The sequence below is a fragment of the Argopecten irradians genome, chromosome 7 (assembly GCF_041381155.1).
Source record: "Argopecten irradians isolate NY chromosome 7, Ai_NY, whole genome shotgun sequence".
Lineage (NCBI taxonomy): Eukaryota > Metazoa > Mollusca > Bivalvia > Pectinida > Pectinidae > Argopecten > Argopecten irradians.
Window position 1 is genome coordinate 10,734,085 of NC_091140.1, and position 23,956 is coordinate 10,758,040.

Sequence of the window (23,956 nt, forward strand, 5' to 3'; positions counted from 1 at the left end):
CCCAAAGTTTAATTTTGAATCACAACCATACAATGATGCTATTGATACCATACAAATATGCTATTCAATACAATGGTTCAGAGACAAAGTAATTTATATGAAAATATTAACCTAATTGACCTTTTTGACCCTGCATCTATTGCCGTCTAAGGCCCGGGGGGTCAGCCCTATCATTTGTACAATTTCAAATCCCAACCCTATAAGGATGCTACCATTGCATTATGAGTGCTCTTCCATGCTTAGTTGCAGAGAAGAAGTCGTTTATATGTAAATAGCTAAATTGACCCCGTTTGACCCAACCCTTCAGGCCCCCGGGGGGTCAGCCTCATCATTTGCAAACTTTTGAATCCAAACCCTATAAGGATGTAACCATTGCATTATGAGCGTAATCCCATGTTAAGTTGCAGAGAAAAAGTCATTTATATGGAAATTGACCATTTTTGACCCCGCCCCTCAGGCCCCGGGGGGTCAGCCCAATCATTAGCACAATTTGGAATCCCCACCCTATAAGGATGCTACCATTGCATTATGAGTGCTCTTCCATGCTTAGTTGCAGAGAAGAAGTCGTTTATATAGAAATAGCTAAATTGACCCCTTTTGACCCCGCCCCTCAGGCCCCCGGGGGATCAGCCCCATCAATTGTACAATTTTGAATCCCCACTCTATAAGGATGCTACCATAGCATTATGGATGCTATCCCATGCTTGGTTTCAGAGAAGAAGTCGTTTATATGGAAATAGCCAAATTGACCCCTTTTGGCCCCGCCCCTCAGGCCCCTGGGGGCTCAGCCCCATCATTTGTACAATTTATAGTGAGTATCTCATAAGGATGCTACCAGTCAAATTTTGTTGAAATCCGACCAGCGGTTATGGAGAAGAAGTCGATTGTTGACGGACGACGGACGACGGACGCTGCGGTATCCCATAAGCTCACCTCGGTCCTTCGGACCAGGTGAGCTAAAATGTAGTTTCAATACGAACTGAAGTGGCACAATGGAAACATGATTTCTTGTCACAATCATGCCATGAATGTATTCATTACGTTGACCATCGATTGATTAATGTTTTACATAACATACACATTTTATCAACACTTAGACAGCTTCTGAAAGATACATCTTTGAGGAGCCATAAAAACAAAACAAATGACCTAAATTTTAATAATTTATCGATTGACCACAACGGCATGAACAATGCGCCACCAACAGGAAATTTTAATCAGAGAAAGGGGCCATTTTGGAAACATGCCGTTTATTGTATACATCAGAAATATATATAGTCACTAAAACATGTTTCTGTATATATGTTTGTATAACATTTTTTGGGGGCCGCGGTGGCCGAGTTGTTAAGATGTATCGACATATTACCACATGCCCTCCACCTCTGGGTCGCGAGTTCGAATCCCATGTGGGGCAGTTGCCAGGTACTGACCGCTGGTCGTTGGTTTTTCTCCGGGTACTCTGGCTTTCCTCCACTAACAAACCTGGCACGTCCTTAAATGACCCTGGCTGTTAATAGGACGTTAAACTAATCAAACCAAAGTATAACATTTATCCCTAATTGTTGTATCAGGTTGACTATGGTCAATTTTGAATTTAACGTCACCTAGGACTTTTCAGAAACAAATCACTAGCTACACAATCGTAATAGCCTTTGAGAAGCTATTTTCCCGGATTTCAATTTTTTTAAATATCTGCTGAAATATTATATGTATGGTATGTTGTTAAAACGATTCTAAAATTATGGACATTCGGTAGCATGCCAAATATCGGGAGCAAACCCATAGCTATCATCCTGTCAGCCTTGTTTTGCTTGAAAATCAATTTGTAGTCAATCTAATATCTAAATGCTATTATAAATTGATATAAGATAAAGAATGCAGCTCTTCCATGAACATTACCCGGTACCTGTAATAAAACATTTGTTCAAAAGAAGGATACATGGGGGTTCCCTTGCCATATACCCAGAGTATTGTTAGAAAACACAATTTTAGTCTCTTTATTCTTAAAAAACAGATTCAAAAATACACACACATAAAGAAGTGATGCACTTAAACCTGCAAAATGAGAAAGAAATCAGAGCGTTGGCGGGTTTACAACCCCAACTTTCATTTGGTGAATTCCAGAGCGTGGGCGGGTTTACAACCCCAACTTTCATTGGTTCATTCTGTTTGGTGAATTCCAAAGCGTGGGCGGGTTTACAACCCCACCTTTCATTGGTTCATTCTGTTTGGTGAATTTCAGAGCGTGGGCGGGCTTACAACCCCAACTTTCATTGGTTCATTCTGTTTGGTGAATTCCAGAGCGTGGGCGGGTTTACAACCCCAACTTTCATTGGTTCATTCTGTTTGGTGAATTCCAGAGCGTGGGCGGGTTTACAACCCCAACTTTCATTGGTTCATTCTTTTTGGTCAATTTCATAGATCACTAGAAGATAAACTGGTCAAGATGTGTTGTCAGACATTCTATACTGACAGTCAGACTGTAATGAGTGATCTCCAAAATGTATCTAGTGCTTTAGTTGCTTAAAACAAACTTTACAGTGTAACCAGTACATTGTATTTCATTTTGAATTTATTCCTCCGACTGTCTATGTAAGAATTAATTGATACTATTCATAACCTAGCGGGTTTGATTCAATTGAGGATTGAATCTTGCTTTGGTCGATTTCATAGGTTGATGAATTGAGTTGCTCTTGATTCCCATGAAATCGACCAAAGCGAGGTCCTTATATTTGATGAATTGAGTTGCTCTTGATTCCCATGAAATCGACCAAAGCGAGGTCCTTATATTTCAATTCAATAGTATAAGATTTTTTTTATTTTTGTTAAAAAATGCGAGTTTCTGGGCTTGTGCAAGTCTACAACGAGAGACGTAAGAAAATTTTCTACGGTAGGCAATGTTGCTGACTCGAACGATACACAAGAGTCACGGAGTCAGTAAAACGAGAAATCATAAAAATGCTTATAAAATTGTAGAAATCTGTCCGTAATATTTGCATTTTTTTAAACCACTGCTGTTAAGAGCTATGCCTAGGCCTAGTAGGAAGCTTCTTAGGCAAAAGTAGGTCTAGATAAAATATTTTCTTGCGCGAAAACTGATGTTAAGATGATACCCAAGTTCATGAGCAAATGAAACCGGATTTTTTAAGTAGTTTCATTAAGGTCAACTTCAGTGAAAATTGAAATATCATGTTGAGCAAAGTTATAATTAAAGACATGCTTCGTTGAAGTGTAGATTTTATTCGTGTTTAAAGTTGTTTTTGACTTATTATGAGATATTTGACATCATGAAGGATTTCAAATAAAATAAGCATTATCATGTGCATTGACACCATACAGGCGTATGTCAAACCCGGTATTCCCAGGTAGGTCAATATAACGCTGTACACTATACAGCTCGACAATACGCTCAGTATACATATATAACAAAGGGTTTGTAAATGACATATAAACATATTGTGTGCACACATAATAGAAAATTTATAACATTTTTGTTGCTTAAAAGAATCGGATTACCTCTTACGGAATTTGAGCCATTTGACCATGATGAATATGTACAGACCTAGTGCTGCTAAAACAAATAATAATAACACGATTTCCGACAACGTCATGACTTCGGCTTCAACGCGAGTCCCGGAACAGCTCCACGGATGGAAATCCTCCACTTGAGTATAATTTTGTGGATCCTTCATCCAGGCGATGACCTGTTTAACGTTTACAATGTACACCTGTTTGTGTGATAACATTTCATCTATTGCTCTATCCATGGCTTTGAGATTTTCTGGCTCCTTAAACCAGTTGACGTGCATGTGGATGCCAAATGGAGCCTTATTACCATTGTAATGGCTGAGAAAATTATTCATAATGTATTTAAATGTTTCCTCTTCCGTCTTCGTCTCATTCTTACATGTGTCAAAATACACACAGTTGTCTTGATCTCTGTAGTCTCTTAGAGAAATGACAGGCACCTCCCAGAAACCAGGGTGGTTGTTGTGTACACATGGAGGTATATAACACTTGAAAGGCCAACCATAGTCCAGGGTCATTGGCCAGGGAGAAAGGCTATTCATATGCGCTTTAGTAACAGTTAGTGATATATCATAAGTATATCCAAGGTCTTTCAGAACTTCCACTTGCGCATCCCCAGCTGTCTGTAAGTAAGGGCTGCGCCATCCCAATACCGCGTTCTTTGTGACACCACGAACTCTTTTTAAAATGTTATCTCTCTGTGTTTCAGCCTCTTCTTTGAGGAGTTTGGCGTTAGAAATATGTCCATGTGTAACACTATGCGAGCCAAGCTCGTAACCTCGGAAGTACATATCCGAAAGTACATTGTAATTCGTGTTATCTCCAGAGACATAGAAAGTCACACTAAGTGGGCATCCGTTCGGATTTTTTCGGGGTTCACCGAAAAGTTGATCAAGGTACGGAATAGCAGTTTCTCGAACGCCATCGTCAAATCCAAAATATACCATCTGAGGGATGGTGTGGCGGTCTAAAGGGTGAAAGTAAGTGTGACAGAAACAGTCTGGTAAGTGACAGTTAACGCCCTGATGACAAAAAGATGTGACGGAAGGTAACACTGTAAGTATAAAATACAAAATTCTCTGTCCCGTCATTTTGGACTCTTCAATATCTCTGTGATGTCTGTGTTGTAATCACGAGCACGTGTCTTTATGTGTCTAAGTGTACGTACGCATTAGTGCTTAGTGCCCCGGGGTTTACAAATGACGCATTGGGTATGATCACTATCATATTAGCCTGTCGAAGAAACAGCAATAGCGTGGGCAATGACGCTTTTAAACAATTAACTATAAATATACCTCAGGTATTCCAGCTATTGTCCAAACAACGCGTAAACAGTTAACTAATATTAATTCAAATTTTCGTCATTTCCTCATCGATGTTTTTTCACATGAATGGAGGGGGTTTAAAATCGATAATTGACCGTACATGAGATTGGGAATTTCTAGTACATCCTTGACAACTTCAAAATATCACAACGAAAATAATTACCACGTTATGATTGTTGCTTGATGAGAAAATTTATACTGTTGATATTGAAAAAAGGAAACTGAAAAATGTGTAAGTTCTGAAAAAGAAATAATGATAATGAACTTTATTACAATGGACAATTACGGATTTAAATGTTCACACCAGTCACACTGGAAGTACCGAAAACAACTACATAGTAGATGTATGGTATAGAAATTTTATTCGAAATTAATCTGTATATTGTAGTGTGTGATTTTAAAACATGGACTTAAATGCCTACTACATTTCTGAAAGAGAAATTGGAAGTTGAAAAGTTATTTGATAACAATCATGACATGAGAAAAGTTAAAACACCAAACAATGACAAAGGTCCGTGTGTAAATGTATGTAAAGATAAGACGACTGCATGATGGAAATTTACAATTAATTTTACCTGTTTAAAATTGTAAATTGACATGGTTCAGTATTTACTATCTCTCTCTGTCTTTTTCTTTTCTATTTTGTTAATCTTGATAGCAGGTTTATTTATTAAGGAAATATCATTCATGTAATGTAATTAAAAGTCGAATAGAGAACGACAGAGTATGACAGTATGTAGTGATAAGAAAGTACCCCGAGGACACTACATCTATATTTATGCCGATGGCTAATGCTATATACCTATTCACATTGTCCATTAGAAATTGTATTTAATAAATTACACGTATGTGGTATTGAAAAGAGATTCGTCAGAGACCATTTTGCCTTACCTTGCGATCTTGAAATAATTATCAATAAGCTGGACTATTTATTTATAAAAAAATACATGAAGAAAACCTGGATTTTTTCATGTGCTTGATACCGAAATCGTGAATGGAATCTTATGACAGAATGCTTGCTAATGCATACGCCTAATCATAATCTTATTCATGGGGCCAAATATCCACATTAAGGATGTACTCCTCAGAGAATTCAAAATTTTCTTTTATTAAACTTTTTCTCATATTCTGTAAATTTTTTGGAAAGAGCAGTTTATACCATAAGAGAAAATGGAAGAAAAACATATGTCCGTGTGCTCGTTTTTGAGCTATCGTCACACAAAAATACCTAGTTGACAAAATATTGGATTTTATGGGAATTTTGCCGTTTTGACCATACACACAAGAGATCAAAGCCATAATTTCCTAATGAGGTGTTTGATATGTATAGATGCTTGTAGAATTTACTTCCCAGTGGTCTTTAAAAATATACTAGGTTTGATTAATGACACTCATATTTTTTCTCAGAATACCAACATATGCTACCCATGCCCCTTAATTTTGAGCTACAAAATGCACCACCATTTTCAGTCATTTTTGTTATTTTTCAATAATTTAGAGTAAAAATTAAAAGTGCTCAAATTTCAATTAATCGTAAAAATAAAGTGACAAAAGTGTATCATTTCACACATTAATGCTCAATATTTTAATTATCACGAATCTAGTAAAGATTTTCAGCAAAAATTAGCTACAAAAAACAACAACAAAAAAACCAGCTACAAATGCTGGCGCAGTGATGATAAAAGTAAAAATAATTTCATTAAAATTGGTAAAACTGTGGTTCCACTCAAAGCGATAAAAGACATAATTTCAAAATGGCCGCCAAATGGACCATTTCTTAAAATCACCGTATATACTAAAAATAGAAATTAATTTTTTGACAAAATTTACAACTGGCAACTTGCTACAGATATTGATAGATTGCATTTGAAAATTTCATAACTTCTTTGATCTTTGTCGAAACGAGACTTCAACGGGAGTGAAACCTCAGAAGAATACATCATTAAACAGAGTTACAGATAAATAGAAACCCAACATTTTATCAAATAAAAACAACATTTTGTTCTTGCTTGTGGTACTAGCTAGCGTGTCGTATTATGAAAAATAGTACATTGAGAGTGTATTTTAAAATAATGTACCAAACTCTATCATTGAACAGCATGATTGGCCATTCAAAACTACTAAAAAATGATTTGAACGCAGTAGTTTCAAATTGACTCAATGACACATTAGAAGGTATGTCAACCGAATCAGAATATGTTCAGAATAATATTCTCTAACGGCGAATCGGATCTCGTGTACACAGCTGATAAATTGAGCGCATGCAAAAGGCCCATGATTTAAAATAACGCTGAAAGTGTGCTAGATTCCATCTTTATTAACACAGGAATTAGCCTGCAGCTGTCTTAGGTGAATAATTGTTATTAGAGAACATCACGAACTCTATGTTCCAAATCAAAATGAGTATATAAATTTACTCTCGCAAAAAGGAATACAGAAATCAACGTATTTTCAAGTTCAACAAATTTTATTGCAAATGGCAAGGCCTATTTTAGTTATCTCAAAACAAATCCGGTATTATGGTAAATTTTTTCACCAAACACATTAATAGTAAATATGATATAATAAAAGTGTATCTCCCCAACAAATGAAACAGTAGAACAATCTAGACAAATCTTCAAGTTTCAATTATGAACTCTGACATATATGCACATTTTATGTATTCTGGTATTCGTTTTAATGCATACAAATCGTTCTTTGTTACAATCATGACAGCAATATAGTATGATTTTGAAAGGGAATAGTTTAGGATTATTTACATGGATTGCTCTTAGTTCATTAAATAATTTTATGTCAATAAATAACGTTCAAATTGTGCACAGTATCGTAACTTAATTATTGTCGAGTATTACGTATGTAATATCACGTCAGATTTTCTTTTGTTTAAAATCTTTACAGTATCATATCTTTATTATTGACTGATATTACATATATAATATCACTTCAACTTTTCTTTTGTATTAAAAGCAATAATCATTTTGGTTAACATTAGCTTATGATTCTATGATCATCGTTTTATTTCCAGACAAATGACTAAGTATTTATTTATTTACATAGATAAATGGTTCCAAGAACACAATATACGTAAACATAACTTTGAATACTCATCCGAATAAAGTAGACATTACTTTAACGTAAATGCCTACGGCCACCACGACCAGAACAAAAATTAATACTACCCGAAAGGTGATGATACCTTCCTCTAGTGGAGAACACCTCCAAGGTTTAAAACGGTCAATAAATCTCAGTTCTGTGGGTCTCTTCATCCATTCCAGGGCCTGGTTGATGCTGACGATATAAACATCGTCATACTCCAGTAAATCGTGTATGGCCTTGTCCATGGCGTTTATATGTTCCTCCTTTGAGAACCAATTCGCGTGCATGTGGATTCCAAATGGAGCTCTGTTACCTTGGTAATGGCTACGGAAGTTGTCCATGAAATAATTGTACGTTTGGTTCATAGTTAACGGTTTGTTAGCACACGAATCGAAGGATCTGCAAGCTGCCCAATCCCCGTAATCCCTCATAGCGTTCACTGGTACCACCCAGAATCCAGGATGTTCTTTAGCGGGACAAGGTGGCAGATCACAAGGCAATGTCCAGCCATAATCCAGCGTGAACGGCCAAGGGTTTAAATCATCCATCGTTTTTCTGGTATAAACGAACGATACGTCATACGTAAAATTAAGATCCTGTAGGGCCTGTATCTGGTCGTCACCTGCTGTTTTAAGGTAAGGACTTCTCCAGCCATGAATCTGGTTAACTGTTACGTTGGAAAAGTTGATGATGTTATCCCTTTGTCCAATGGCTTCATCCCGTACCTTTTCTCCTGTCTTTATGACCTCATGACTCATACTATGTACAGCGATTTCAAACCCTCTTTTTGACAATTCACTCAAAACGGGGTATTCTGTTTGGTCCCCGGATACATACAATGTCATACTGATAGGACAGCCATTAGGGTTTTTACGGTCCTCTGAGAATAATCTATTGTAGTGGGCTTCTGCTTGTTCCTTAACGCCATCATCGAATGCAAAGTACACGATCTGTGGAATCTCCTCCGGGTCAAGGAGGTGATGGAAAGTACTACAGAAGCAGTCTGGGAGATGACAATTCTCTCCTTGTTTGCACATTGGAACGAAAGAAGTTGTCGCGAAAGAAAACAGACCGATGCAGAATAGTTGATTCCCTAGCAGAGATCTGCCTAACATTTTGTTCCGACTTCTATGGGACTATTTTATTGTGTTAAAACTCTTCTCGGTTAGCCTTATGATGGTATAATAATTTGTGTTATATACCCTTTAGGCTATAACACATTACGTGACTGCCATTTCCATCGCAGGGCTTTTAAAATTAATCTTATGTCTCTATTGTGTGATCCTAATGGAATTAACACTATGCAGTGAACAATAGAATATATGCATATATAATTTTATCATTTTATTTTAGTATTATTTTAATTGAATCGACACGTATCCCACCTATGAAATTTAATCCAATTAACAACGATTTTTTATAAGATATAACACGATTTATATCATGCCTTTGTATAATAAAATAAGTAGATGTTTCTGAAGATTGCAAAATATATGTATCTATACTTTTGTTTTGTATACATGTATCTATATTAGGTGTTTTAAAAATAATGTGCTCAGATATCTTAATAGAAAGTTTGTTTTAGTTGTTCCATTATCTCACAGATATACAGTAAGTTTTTCATAACAATACGTAGTGTGCTGGTGGAATGGCTAGTCAGATTAACGTCCCAGTTTGAGTGTGCTGGTGGAATGGCTAGTCAGATTAACGTCCCAGGTTGAGTGTGCTGGTGGAATGGCTAGTTAGATTAACGTCCCAGGTTGAGTGTGCTGGTGGAATGGCTAGTCAGATTAACGTCCCAGGTTGAGTGTGCTGGTGGAATGGCTAGTTAGATTAACGTCCCAGGTTGAGTGTGCTGGTGGAATGGCTAGTCAGAATAACGTCCCAGGTTTGAGTGTGCTGGTGGAATGGCTAGTCAGATTAACGTCCCAGGTTGAGTGTGCTGGTGGAATGGCTAGTCAGATTAACGTCCCAGGTTGAGTGTGATGGTGGAATGGCTAGTCAGATTAACGTCCCAGGTTGAGTGTGATGGTGGAATGGCTAGTCAGATTAACGTCCCAGGTTGAGTGTGATGGTGGAATGGCTAGTCAGATTAACGTCCCAGGTTGAGTGTGATGGTGGAATGGCTAGTCAGATTAACGTCCCAGGTTGTGTGTGCTGGTGGAATGGCTAGTCAGATTAACGTCCCAGGTTGAGTGTGATGGTGGAATGGCTAGTCAGATTAACGTCCCAGGTTGAGTGTGATGGTGGAATGGCTAGTCAGATTAACGTCCCAGGTTGAGTGTGATGGTGGAATGGCTAGTCAGATTAACGTCCCAGGTTGTGTGTGCTGGTGGAATGGCTAGTCAGAATAACGTCCCAGGTTGTGTGTGCTGGTGGAATGGCTAGTCAGATTAACGTCCCAGGTTGAGTGTGTGCTGGTGGAATGGCTAGTCAGAATAACGTCCCAGGTTGTGTGTGCTGGTGGAATGGCTAGTTAGATTAACGTCCCAGGTTGAGTGTGATGGTGGAATGGCTAGTCAGATTAACGTCCCAGGTTGTGTGTGCTGGTGGAATGGCTAGTTAGATTAACGTCCCAGGTTGAGTGTGATGGTGGAATGGCTAGTCAGATTAACGTCCCAGGTTGAGTGTGCTGGTGGAATGGCTAGTTAGATTAACGTCCCAGGTTTAGTGTGCTAGTGAAATGGCTAGTCAGAATAACGTCCCAGGTTGAGTGTGCTGGTAGAATGGCTAGTCAGAATAACGTCCCAGGTTGTGTGTGCTGGTGGAATGGCTAGTCAGAATAACGTCCCAGGTTGTGTGTGCTGGTGGAATGGCTAGTCAGATTAACGTCCCAGGTTTAGTGTGCTGGTGGAATGGCTAGTTAGATTAACGTCCCAGGTTGAGTGTGCTGGTGGAATGACTAGTCAGATTAACGTCCCAGTTTGAGTGTGCTGGTGGAATGGCTAGTCAGATTAACGTCCCAGTTTGAGTGTGCTGGTAGAATGGCTAGTTAGATTAACGTCCCAGGTTGAGTGTGCTGGTAGAATGGCTAGTCAGAATAACGTCCCAGGTTGTGTGTGCTGGTGGAATGGCTAGTTAGATTAACGTCCCAGGTTGTGTGTGTGCTGGTGGAATGGCTAGTTAGATTAACGTCCCAGGTTTAGTGTGCTGGTGGAATGGCTAGTCAGATTAACGTCCCAGGTTGAGTGTGCTGGTGGAATGGCTAGTCAGATTAACGTCCCAGTTTGAGTGTGCTGGTAGAATGGCTAGTTAGATTAACGTCCCAGGTTGAGTGTGATGGTGGAATGGCTAGTCAGAATAACGTCCCAGGTTGTGTGTGCTGGTGGAATGGCTAGTCAGATTAACGTCCCAGGTTGTGTGTGCTGGTAGAATGGCTAGTTAGATTAACGTCCCAGGTTGTGTGTGCTGGTAGAATGGCTAGTCAGATTAACGTCCCAGGTTTAGTGTGCTGGTGGAATGGCTAGTTAGATTAACGTCCCAGGTTTAGTGTGCTGGTGGAATGGCTAGTCAGATTAACGTCCCAGGTTTAGTGTGCTGGTGGAATGGCTAGTTAGATTAACGTCCCAGGTTGAGTGTGCTGGTGGAATGGCTAGTTAGATTAACGTCCCAGGTTTAGTGTGCTGGTGGAATGGCTAGTTAGATTAACGTCCCAGGTTTAGTGTGCTGGTGGAATGGCTAGTTAGATTAACGTCCCAGGTTTAGTGTGCTGGTGGAATGGCTAGTTAGATTAACGTCCCAGGTTGAGTGTGCTGGTGGAATGGCTATTTAGATTAACGTCCCAGGCTGTGCTTCTTTGTACTGATTGCCACCAGAGACACAGAACCATCGCACTTCACCCGGTCATGGGAAAACCAGTCGTCTTACGCCCGTTATGCTGAGCACAAAGCAGTAGCAGAAAGTACCACTTTAATAAACTATGGTGTGGCTCAACCAGAATACATAACCCAGATCCTTCCTCTTAGTGCCGAGCGCTCAACTGAAGGCCACAAGTTAGGCGCTGTCAAAAGAGGCGTTAGGAAGAAGAAATTAACTGAGGAAGAATAGAAATCCAAATTTGATCGCCTTTTACGATATCATGCTATGGGGACAACAGAAATATTTTTTATGGCAAACGTGGTGTGACTTTTTGTTATTGTAATGCCACCTAGTGTGTAAAGATTGTTACAAAATGTAATAAATTTACAGATAAATATATACATTGTTTGAATTTTGCTTTTACAAAACTAGACAAAAATAAGAAAACCCAAACAGTATGCTTGTGACCTGCTGCCTTTTATTAAGATGGATTGATAGCTAAGCTAAATTGCTGAATTACACTGGTGATAATTGAACCTTTGTTTGATAGCAGTTATCCCACTTGTGCCATACCAACAGCTTAGATACGAGTTCAGAAGCTACCTGAATGGACCGAACGGGACATGAAGGAGGACATGGAAGGAGGTTTAGAGTATTACATGCGTATATATGTATAATATATCCTTCTGTAAAATTAATACACTTAATAGTAATTCTTAATAAATAGATCAATATTTTTTGTTGCGGTATTGCGGCTCTTGAACGGGACTTCAGGAGGACCTGAATTTGGTTTCAATATAAAATGAAACTTATAAAAACGGTCATTTGAAATAAATGTATAAATTGCACTAGTTATACCCTATTTTCAATGAATATACCATTTGTTTGATACACTGTTAAGGTTTTGTGTTTATCAAACACAAAAGTATATGGAGTATTTGGGGATACACGCTTTCAGATGGATACGCTGTGTATATCCATCAATATAGTGAATTATGGTAATAAACTCCATTGAAAGCGGATTTTTGAACCGCAAAAAATAACCCATTTTACAGTATGTGATAAGCTTAATCCGTATTTGATCGCTACAAAAGTGTGTATGTATATGTACTAACGTTAAAAAAAATAATTCAGAATTACCAAATGACAAAATAACTTGCCTAGATAGTCATGTTTTATACGAATGGGTCATAATGAACAACAACAAAGAACAAAAACATAAGGAGTTAAAGGATAATAGGTTTGTTAATGCGTCGCATCAACTAAATGTTAAAGATCTTAAGGTTTCAGTCCCGTCAAGGTCTATCTTCAAGTTCATTAACGTTTTTATGCATTGTCTCTCATTTGAAGCAAAAAAAGACTTCTACTGATTTTTATACAAAAAAAATTGAATAAATTTCTGCTATAAATCTTTTGAAGGGTTACTGTGATGAAATCTGATTAAAATCAGCTGCTTGTGTCTCCGCTTACCACGTGCTACGCTACAAACGTAGTACGTATTAAGCGGAGAAAAAAGGTGCTGATTTTAATCAGATTGACTGTGATAAAAATATCAAGCATTTAAAAGCGAAAATATAACATATTGGTTTTATTATTTTCATATTTTGTTGTGGTTGAGGTATTTGAAAGTTTAACAAGAAATGTTGAAAAATAACGAACTTTATTTTTAAGAGAAAAACTCAAGCGTATTGACTATTTTAAGTCGGTTTTTTAAAACAGAATATTTTTTCTTTTAAGCCGCAACGTATTAGAAAAAGTCATCAAAACTTTTTGTATGAAGGTTGAATGTATTCTTATCTCCACAATAGGGGCTAGAGTTAACATATCTAAGGTTAACATATAATGCTATTCTGAGCAAATAGAATGGATTGACTGTGCGTTACTATTATATATTTTTATTTCGATACGAAAACATGGGACTTGTCATTAATGCAAACAATCATACTTATCAGACAACCAGGTTTGAGGAATTTGCTTGCCGTCTGTATCATCAAGCCTGTAACATTCTGAAATTGTACTATACGAAAACATGTTTACTCCTGAAAAATTTACATTGACTACAGAAATATCATTCGCAACACTGTATTTTACTTGTAGGGCGTTAGAGATGTGCATGCTGTCCCGATGCATACACTGCCATGCATGTACGTGGCCGTATAATTTCAATCCCTTTCCCCAATTGAAGGATACTAAAAGCCACTCGACATTTAAACTTTGAGACCGTACTAATTGTGGCCTTGAGGTTCCAATGTGTGAGAAAGATTTGTGAATTCTCCTCTGGACGCTGCTCTACAGCAAAGATAAAAATGGGGCGACTGATAGTGTGGCGGGTACTACATGATACGGAAACTAACTAGATAAAAATGGGGCGACTGATAGTGTGGCTTGGCGGGTACTACATGATACGGAAACTAACTAGATAAAAATGGGGCGACTGATAGTGTGGCTTGGCGGGTACTACATGATACGGAAACTAACTAGATAAAAATGGGGCGACTGATAGTGTGGCGGGTACTACATGATACGGAAACTAACTAGATAAAAATGGGGCGACTGATAGTGTGGCGGGTACTACATGATACGGAAACTAACTAGATAAAAATGGGGCGACTGATAGTGTGGCTTGGCGGGTACTACATGATACGGAAACTAACTAGATAAAAATGGGGCGACTGATAGTGTGGCTTGGCGGGTACTACATGATACGGAAACTAACTAGATAAAAATGGGGCGACTGATAGTGTGGCGGGTACTACATGATACGGAAACTAACTAGATAAAAATGGGGCGACTGATAGTGTGGCGGGTACTACATGATACGGAAACTAACTAGATAAAAATGGGGCGACTGATAGTGTGGGCGGGTACTACATGATACGGAAACTAACTAGATAAAAATGGGGCGACTGATAGTGTGGCGGGTACTACATGATACGGAAACTAACTAGATAAAAATGGGGCGACTGATAGTGTGGCTTGGCGGGTACTACATGATACGGAAACTAACTAGATAAAAATGGGGCGACTGATAGTGTGGCTTGGCGGGTACTACATGATACGGAAACTAACTAGATAAAAATGGGGCGACTGATAGTGTGGCTTGGCGGGTACTACATGATACGGAAACTAACTAGATAAAAATGGGGCGACTGATAGTGTGGCTTGGCGGGTACTACATGATACGGAAACTAACTAGATAAAAATGGGGCGGACTGATAGTGTGGCTTGGCGGGTACTACATGATACGGAAACTAACTAGATAAAAATGGGGCGACTGATAGTGTGGCTTGGCGGGTACTACATGATACGGAAACTAACTAGATAAAAATGGGGCGACTGATAGTGTGGCTTGGCGGGTACTACATGATACGGAAACTAACTAGATAAAAATGGGGCGACTGATAGTGTGGCTTGGCGGGTACTACATGATACGGAAACTAACTAGATAAAAATGGGGCGACTGATAGTGTGGCTTGGCGGGTACTACATGATACGGAAACTAACTAGATAAAAATGGGGCGACTGATAGTGTGGCTTGGCGGGTACTACATGATACGGAAACTAACTAGATAAAAATGGGGCGACTGATAGTGTGGCTTGGCGGGTACTACATGATACGGAAACTAACTATGGTACCTGGCATTGACCATATAATTTCCATACCACTTAGGTTAATTACCATTTCTAGGTCACATGTCGGTGTTGGAGCTAGAGGTATGAATGTGTATAAGAAGATTGGCACATGTTAAAATACTTGGCAATAGTGCCACAATCACTGAAAGACACCACATTAACATGTGGTAGCCTCCTAATAATATTGAATTGGCCTTTTAGATAGGAAATGGTTCATGAACGTTTGTTATTAGTTTGCTAGCTTTAAACAGACGTCTTTTAATATACTGTGTTTTGGATAAATGTATTTTATTATTTTGTTGGTTGGTTGATAACTTTAACGTCAACAATTTTAACAAATGCAATATCACTTGCTTAAAGATATCTTGACAGTATAGTGCAAGTTGTTTTTCGCCGTAGCGCGATGGTAAATGCCTGTAAAGATATAAAAAAAAAATCCGCTGCAGTGCGGCGGTTGTATACCCCAGGGATGTAGGCTCTGGGTTCTTTCCCTTGGCCAAGACACACCAAAGTCTATAAGAGTGTAGTTTCTGCTCCTGTTTAACGCTCAGCATAGAGGGAGTAAGACGACTGGTTCGCCCGTTGTCAGTATAATGTGACCGGTTGGGGTGTGTTGCTTGGTGTCTTCGGCGGCATGCTTCAGTGATATATCACAACAGTTCCGCTTTACAAGAAGGCACAACACGAACATACCACAGTCTTTCGAAACACGCACCTCGCACTTCATACACGCCACACCCCGCATACATGGGAGGCCGTCAAATTCTTAGTAAAAATAACCAATTAAAGTCTAACTTTGGATTATCGTGCTGCAAGATAAGGAAACCTTACTTGGATTCCCGCTTGTTGACCAGTAAATTATTTCTTTTTATCAAATGTTGAATGTCGTAAGTTGAACTGCTCGACATTTAAAAACTAGGTTAAATATGGAGTTCTAAATGTTGCATCTTAAATGTCAGCTGCACAGCATTCTGTTATATGACATTCAGAAGTCCGTCTGTTTGTCAGTGAAAATAAAATAAAATATTTTATCTAGACCTACGTTTGCCTAAGAAGGCATTGACCTACATGTAGCTTCCCAATAAGCCTAGGCATATCTAAAAAGCGGGATTTTGATTTAAGTGCAAATATTACAGACGATTCTACATTTTTAAAAGTATTTTTTATGAACTCTCGTTTTACTGTCTCTTGTGTATCATTTGTGTCAGCAACATTGCCTACCAAAGAAAAATAAAATGTGCCATGTCCCTGTGTGACGTGTGTCGAAACTACGTTAGAATTTCAGTTACAAACAAATAATGAAGCCTAAACGGCGATAAGAAATACTATATAAAAGCCAATGAGTGTTGATTTACCTTTAATCAGTTGTTTAAACTTGTATCAAGGCCTAAGTCTATATAAACCACTAGAACTTTTCCGTTGCCATCACGTTACGGTGACTCCATTTTGAATCGAAGCGGGAGACAACCGTATCACGAGTGTAGACATTATTCTTCCGCATCTTCGGCGGACCATTTTTGCAATTACTTCTAAATCTATTGGAAATGTTTTATGTTTCATCTGGATTACATTGATAATAAAGTTGTTTCTAATTAAATGTATGACAAATTGTAATATTTGCGCTATTTATTCATAATTAGCTGTATTCTAATGACGCACTATTTTCTTACGACTCTCATAGTTGTACACATAGACTTGCACAAGCCCAGAAACTCGCAATTTAAAAAAAATCTATAGACTAATACGATTGAATTGAAATATAAGAGCCATTCTTTAAATAAATTCAGGAATTTAGGAAGAGTTGTACAGACAATGTTTTTTCAACAAGCCCTGCGAACAGTGACCCGGTTAACAGAAGGAGTTGTCCGGACAATAGTCTAACCACTTTACCATTATACCTCAAACAAATTGCAAAAGAAACAAAAATACAAGTAATATTTACATTTCGTAGGCATACAACTCATATCAAGATTCGAAAAAAATCGAACAAGGGGAAAATGACTAATTTCAGTGTTTTCTGTTCGAAATATTGCCTACCATTCATACGGCCCGTTTGGGCCGCCGTAGATATGAAGAGTGCTACAAAGAGAGATAATCATCGTAAACGCAAGCAGACGACGTATGTTTCCTTCGTTGTTATCGCTGGTAAGTACGTTTTATACATATTGTTATCAGTCTAAATAACATTATATTTGATTCAATATCAAAACCGAAGTACGATACATCATTGATACTCTCATGAATATGATCATCTATGCTTTAACGATAATTTTATTTGGTTTCACGCTGTCATTTGAATTAAATAGTTTCTCGGCGATAATATTCTTAGATCTGTGACAAAAAGCACAAAGAGATGAATTTATATAATGTATGATGACATTTAACTCACTGAATACAAGTAAAAAAAAACACGGGAAAATAGGGGCTAAACGTAATAAGAGTTTATTTGCAACAAAAAAGTATGGAAACCTGTCCGTGAAAAAATACAGCATATTTGAAAATTGCGTACACAGTTTGCAATTTTTCCTTTTTTTCGTTAATCACGTAATTCAAATCTTTTAATTCGTCTGTTTGAACTCATCGTTGTATTTTTGCCTTATTTTTAGTATTAATAGACGTTTGATATTGTATTTAACTGTATAAATATTTATGTATACATTAAAATTCGTACGATTTTGATAGAAAAACGTCATTCAATTGATCAATATGCAAACGTTTCCTTTCTACATTTTTCAAATCGTGATGGAAGCATGCGTGTTCTGCATGCAATTACTATCCGATGATGGTCCAGCAACATGCCGATTAAGACAAAAAGGGAGCGAAAAGATTAACGAAGTGAGTGTATTAAGAGGGGACATAATTAGAACAAGACCCGGACAATTGATTCACAAAGACTGTCGCTGAGATTACGTGAATCCAAATTCATCTACATACAGACATGACGTTGGTAATATAGCATCTACTGGACCTAGAATCCTGCGTTCGACAACACCAGATTTTAATTTCAAGGAAAATTGCCTGTTTTGCGGACATTTCGCTAAAATAAATGACAGAAAAAGAGGTCCCGATGCTTATCCAGTCAAGACTGTTGAGTTTAAACAAACATTGGCAGAAACATGTGCCTCGCGGAATGACGAATGGGCGGCAGAGGTGCTTGGGCGTCTTAATATGGCGTCGTCCGATCTCCATGCTGCGGATGCTGTTTATCATCATCAATGTAGCATAAACTTCTCAACAAATCGACAGATACCCAAGTCACGGAAGACGGATGACACAAACATAACGGGCACCCCTGGACGTCCAAGGAATTCTAAATTGGAGCAAGCTTTTCTACAACTGGTTCAATATTTGGAGGAAAATGATAGAGGAAAATGATACAGAACAAGTAACGGTAAATGATTTAGTGGGAAAAATGAAAGAAACATGCGGGGAAGAGGTTTTCAGTTCGGTCTACATGAAAAAGAGATTATTTGATTATTTTGGTTCGTCTATTACCATCACAAACATTAATGGACAACCAAACGTGATCACTTTCAAACACAATGCATCGAAGATACTTCAAGAGTTTTATCAACGACCAAAGACAGAAGATCCCGACGAACAGAAGAAAGCTATTATCCATGCAGCAGCAAATATGATAAAAGCTGACATAAAATCTATTTCCAATATATATAGGTTCAAGGCGACATATCCTTCAGCAGACTATATTTCCTCAAAAAATGACCTTACAGACTTCGTTCCAGAAGCTCTTTAGATATTTCTCACTGACATTTTTGGACTGACTGATTCAGCTCTCAAAGTAGCATCGATTGGACATGCTATTATCCAGGCGTGTAGACCAAGAACAATTATTGCCCCACTTCAACTTGGACTTGGCGTACAAATGCACCATCAATTTTCGTCTAAATTGCTGATAGATACTCTGAACTCTTTGGGATTTTCATCTTCATACACAATGCCGCTGTAGCTAATGGTACAGATGCAACTATTCAGGAAGATGACAACATTACAGACTCATTCGTCCAATATGTTGCAGACAATGTCGACCATAACGTGCGGACGTTGGACGGACATGTCACATTCCATGGCATGGGCATTATTGAAGCAGTGTCAGCAGGATCATCTAAAAGAAAACCAGTCCCTCGTCTATCTCCAACACTTCAAGAGATTACAGATTTGGCCAGGATCAACATTTATCCTTACAAAGAACAGCATAATAATGCCTTATCCAAACTGAAGTATGAAATCCTTGCAGATTACTCAGTTCCTCGACGAAACGACGATCTATGGAAAATTGACCTCCTCTCTAGAAGCTCTTGGCCTCATGAAAACAAATACCACAGCTGGTCAGCTACGATGCATCAAGCACTCGAAGGCGATTTTCCAGGGTAATCATCAGTAACCTTTCTGCCTCTCATAGACATGAATCCTAGTGATCTAACGTGCATAAACTCGACCCTCCACTTTATTTGCAAAGAAGCACTGAAAAAGAATGTGACTCCCATGATAACGTTCGACGAGCCGTTGTATTGGAAAGCAAAAACCATTATTGAGGGTGAACCCACTAACAGTCGACTGAAGGCAATCATATTGCGACTGGGCGGCTTCCATGCGGAGATGAGTTTCATTGGTAGCGTTGGTCACCTGATGGCGGGATCTGGATTGTCCGAACTCCTAGAAACAGTATATGCTCCAACATCAGTATCCCACATGCTTACTGGAAAAGCAATCGCTAGAGCGGTCCGAGGTTTTTTCCTCACAGACAATGCACCGACTGCTAATATCCTGTCAAAGATATACAACCTACACATTCCTGGAAATCCAGAATCTCTCTTCAACGAGCCGGAAGGAATAATACAGCAAACCTTGGAGTCAGAAGCCACGGAAAATGAGCTATCAGAGGCCATGAATCTTTTAGATGCTCTTATGAATGGTACGATGTCAATCCAGCAGGTATGTGCCAGTAACGCCATCGTCAATATCAATTCAAAGATTGACGAGTTCAGGATATCACACAAAGGCTTCAGAACGTCAAACCTGTGGTTCCAATTCATGGATATGGTACAGATCCTTAGAGATTTCATTAGAGCAGAAAGAACAGGAAATTGGAAACTACATTTACAATCATTGAAAGAAATGCTCCCATATATCGCAGCTGCTGGCCACAACCTATATGCAAAATCAGTTAGGATATATCTGCAAGACATGAATGCTCTCCCAGAGTCTCACCCAGAAGTATATTCTTTCTTAGATCGTGGATACCATGTCATCAGAAGATCTGATAAGTATTGGTGCGGCCTTTCGTCAGATTTAGCCATAGAACAAATCCTCATGAGAAGCATAAAAACGTCTGGTGGTTTAACAAGAGGCAGGGGTATAACAGAGAGTCAGAGGGCTGAATGGATCTTAGCAATGCCAGACTGTGCAGAAATGAACTTAGCAATGCAGGAGCTAACATCGATAAATTTCCGAACCAGTGATCGGCACAAAGAAGATGGCATGTCAAGGGAAATGCTCGACTGCACAGATATATCCAAGCTTGCCAATTTCATTTCTGTAAGTGATCCATTCATCGAAGACGAAAAGCTGAGGAATATCGAAACTGATGTTACTGCAGACTCAAAGGTTAATGTCGACATCGCAAAAGAAATAGGAACGGCAATTTTAGACTCAATGAACAACGTTAGCGTTGCTGATTTTACCTTTAAGAGAAGGAATCAAGCCATTAGAATGAACGAGAACTTTTCTTTCAAGTTAAGAGATGAAAGTATATCAATAGATCCTCAACTGTTGTTCCAGAGATTTATGGCAGCTGCTGACAAATTCGAAGATGATAGATCTGAAATATTTACCTTTGAACTGTGTAGCTTTCCAAGTTCAATATTTGAACCATCTGGTATGATGAGAATGGCTCAAAAGTCAGCCTTATTGGATGCAATATGGAACTCGGGTGATTGTGCAGCACATGATATCGCGGATGGAGGATTACATTATGTCATCGATGGTGGGTCGCTTCTTCATCGGATACAGTGGCAAAATGGCTCGACTTTCGGGCACATCTGCCAAAGATACATTGACTGCATCAAGTACGCCCATGATGATTGCACCGTTGTATTTGACGGTTATTCATCAGGTCCAAATACGAAAGACGCAATTCATTTGAGACGATCACGAGGAGTCATTGGTACGCAGGTGAACTTTACAGAAAACACTCCGTTTAGAACGAAGAAAGAGATGTTTCTAGCCAATAATGCCAATAAAGATAACTTAATCAATCTTTTGAGCAGAAAGATGTCTGAAAACGGAATTGCAACTAAAAGGGCAACATCTGACGCTGATGTGTTGATTGCACAAACTGCTGTATCTTCGGCACTGTCAAAACCAACTGTCTTGCTGGGAGAAGACACCGATCTTCTGGTATTACTCCTCTTCCATATTGATTTGACCAAATCTCTGCCTTTGTACTTCAGATCAGATCACATCTCCAGAGGGAAAATCAAAGTATGGGATTTACAGAAGACCAAAACTGTTCTTGGATCCGATGTTTGTGAGGTTCTGCCGGTTATACACGCATTAAGTGGTTGTGATACCACTTCAAGAATGTATGGCATCAGCAAAGCAGCAGCATTCAAAAAGATAACAATAATGAATTCTTGAAGTCACAATCACGTGTCTTTCTTACACAAAATACAAAGGAACAAGTGATTCAATCTGGAGAACATTTAGTCACTGCTTTGTACGGCGGAGTTATTCATGAAGGTCTTGACCTTCTGAGATATCGGAAATTTTCACACCGCGTTTTAACGAACAAAACTTGTGTCCAAATTCATACGATACCACTTACCTCAGCTGCCGCTAGTTTCCATAGCATGAGAACATACCTTTAAGTGCAATCATGGGCAAATGATGTCAATATGAACCCTTGTGATTGGGGTTGGTCAGTCGGCAATGGACTGTTATTACCTACAAAGACAAATAAACCCGCGCCTCCTGAATGCTTGCTACACGTCATCAGCTGCCATTCATTGCAAAATGAACTGTAGGGAATGTAAAGGGAAAAGTTGTTCCAACTCATCCAGACATATGGAAGATGAGGCTTAGTATGATCCATTAACACGAACAATCATAAGACGTAATAATACTTACAACTACTTTTTTTAATTTCCAATTACTGACAATAACTTGGAATAAGAAACAGTCATCTCGCCCATATAATATTTTTCTTGAACTAATAATCATTGCAATATATTAAGATGGTTTAAAGATGTTTCATGAGTGTTCCATGAAGATATATTGATGTATAGTTCAGTTAGGACTTCGGCGCCGTTTCTATAATATCATAATTATGGGACGAATCGTCCCATATTTTACTCTCGGTAACGTGTAAACATTGTTTAAATTTCCTCATATTTTCTTAAAGTTGTAAATACTGATAGAATTATTTCCTCATTGATTCTGCAAAACTGTAGTGATGGTCATACAACATCTATTTCATGATATTACTTATTGCTATAATGTATGTAATACATTACTGATTCAAAAAACTAGTTTGACCTTTGACCTTCTAAATTTGACCTTTCCCAGTATCCCTGTGTTTTCGAATTTGTATGTGTGTTTAACCATACAATATTAATTATGATTATGAATAAAAAGTTTCTTTTGCAATTTGTTTGAGGTTAGGCTTAATTTGACGTAGGATGGTTAGACTACAAAGGAGGTGTATTACTTTGGGCCGTTTTACGGTCACACAGTGATAAGCAAAATATTTTGCATGAAGATACATAAGGGTCAGCTGCACATTGTATGTTAATCAGAATATCCGATTTCCCCCCTTGTAATTTCAGAGGTCAAAGGGTGAAAATTGACGTTTTCATTGTTTAAGTAGTAATTAATCAAATATTAGAATAGAGATAACATTTTTTGCAGTTTATGCATGTAAATCTTGGGTTTTTGATCATGAAGTTCAGTTCATAAAACTGACAAAAAAATCACAAAGTAGGTCCCAGTGACCTAGTTAAGTAATTGTTCTGTTTTACCGGTAAAACTTTTTATTTTTGCTGAAAACTAAGATTTTTAAAATAGTTGATAGCTTGAGATTAATGATTAGTATTGCATGTGGATCTTGACATAACATATAGCTAGGTCACGTGCATAAATCAGGTCATATTTAATTAATGTTATGAACTGTCTACTAAGTATCTCCTGGTTTTTTCAGTTTTAATCATTTTTTAAAAATTATTTAGGGTTGTTTTATAAACATATTTCAAGCTACACCTTCACTAAAGGTAGGATGTTAGAGTTGTGCCTGCTACTCGACTGCATGATCGTAAAAGGCGACTAAATTTGGAATCTTAATTTCATGTTTACCCTGATGAAAATACTTATTTTTTTAACTATTCCATAGCTTTAGATTGATGTCAAGACCTTATTTGAATTTTTTCCGTGATTTGCTTAAGATTATTGCATCTTAAAGCCACATGAGCTGGGTCTGTCAACTATGTATCTTCTGGGTTTTCCATGTTTAAAGCAGAATTTAATTATAAGCTATTTAAGTCTGTTGATGAGAGACTCTCAAG

The 23,956-nt window shown here is 38.2% G+C and overlaps 2 protein-coding genes across 2 annotated transcripts; both read right to left on the reverse strand.

Annotated features, from left to right (window-relative positions):
• Positions 1 to 3,220: 3,220 nt before the first annotated feature.
• On the reverse strand, positions 3,221 to 4,697 carry LOC138326793 (chitin deacetylase 1-like). Its single transcript, XM_069272796.1, has one exon. It carries the CDS (start codon positions 4,617 to 4,619, stop codon positions 3,513 to 3,515), a length of 1,107 nt encoding a protein of 368 aa, XP_069128897.1. The 5' UTR covers positions 4,620 to 4,697; the 3' UTR covers positions 3,221 to 3,512.
• A 499-nt stretch (positions 4,698 to 5,196) lies between these two features.
• LOC138327531 (chitin deacetylase 7-like) lies at positions 5,197 to 9,043 on the reverse strand. Its single transcript, XM_069273700.1, has one exon. The coding sequence runs from the start codon at positions 8,984 to 8,986 to the stop codon at positions 7,958 to 7,960; it is 1,029 nt and encodes a 342-aa protein (XP_069129801.1). The 5' UTR covers positions 8,987 to 9,043; the 3' UTR covers positions 5,197 to 7,957.
• Between the last annotated feature and the right edge of the window lie 14,913 nt (positions 9,044 to 23,956).

Bases quoted from the DNA above. Each gene is read 5' to 3' on its own strand.
- LOC138326793 (XM_069272796.1), bottom strand. From the start codon at position 4,619: ATGACGGGACAGAGAATTTTGTATTTTATACTTACAGTGTTACCTTCC.
- LOC138327531 (XM_069273700.1), bottom strand. From the start codon at position 8,986: ATGTGCAAACAAGGAGAGAATTGTCATCTCCCAGACTGCTTCTGTAGT.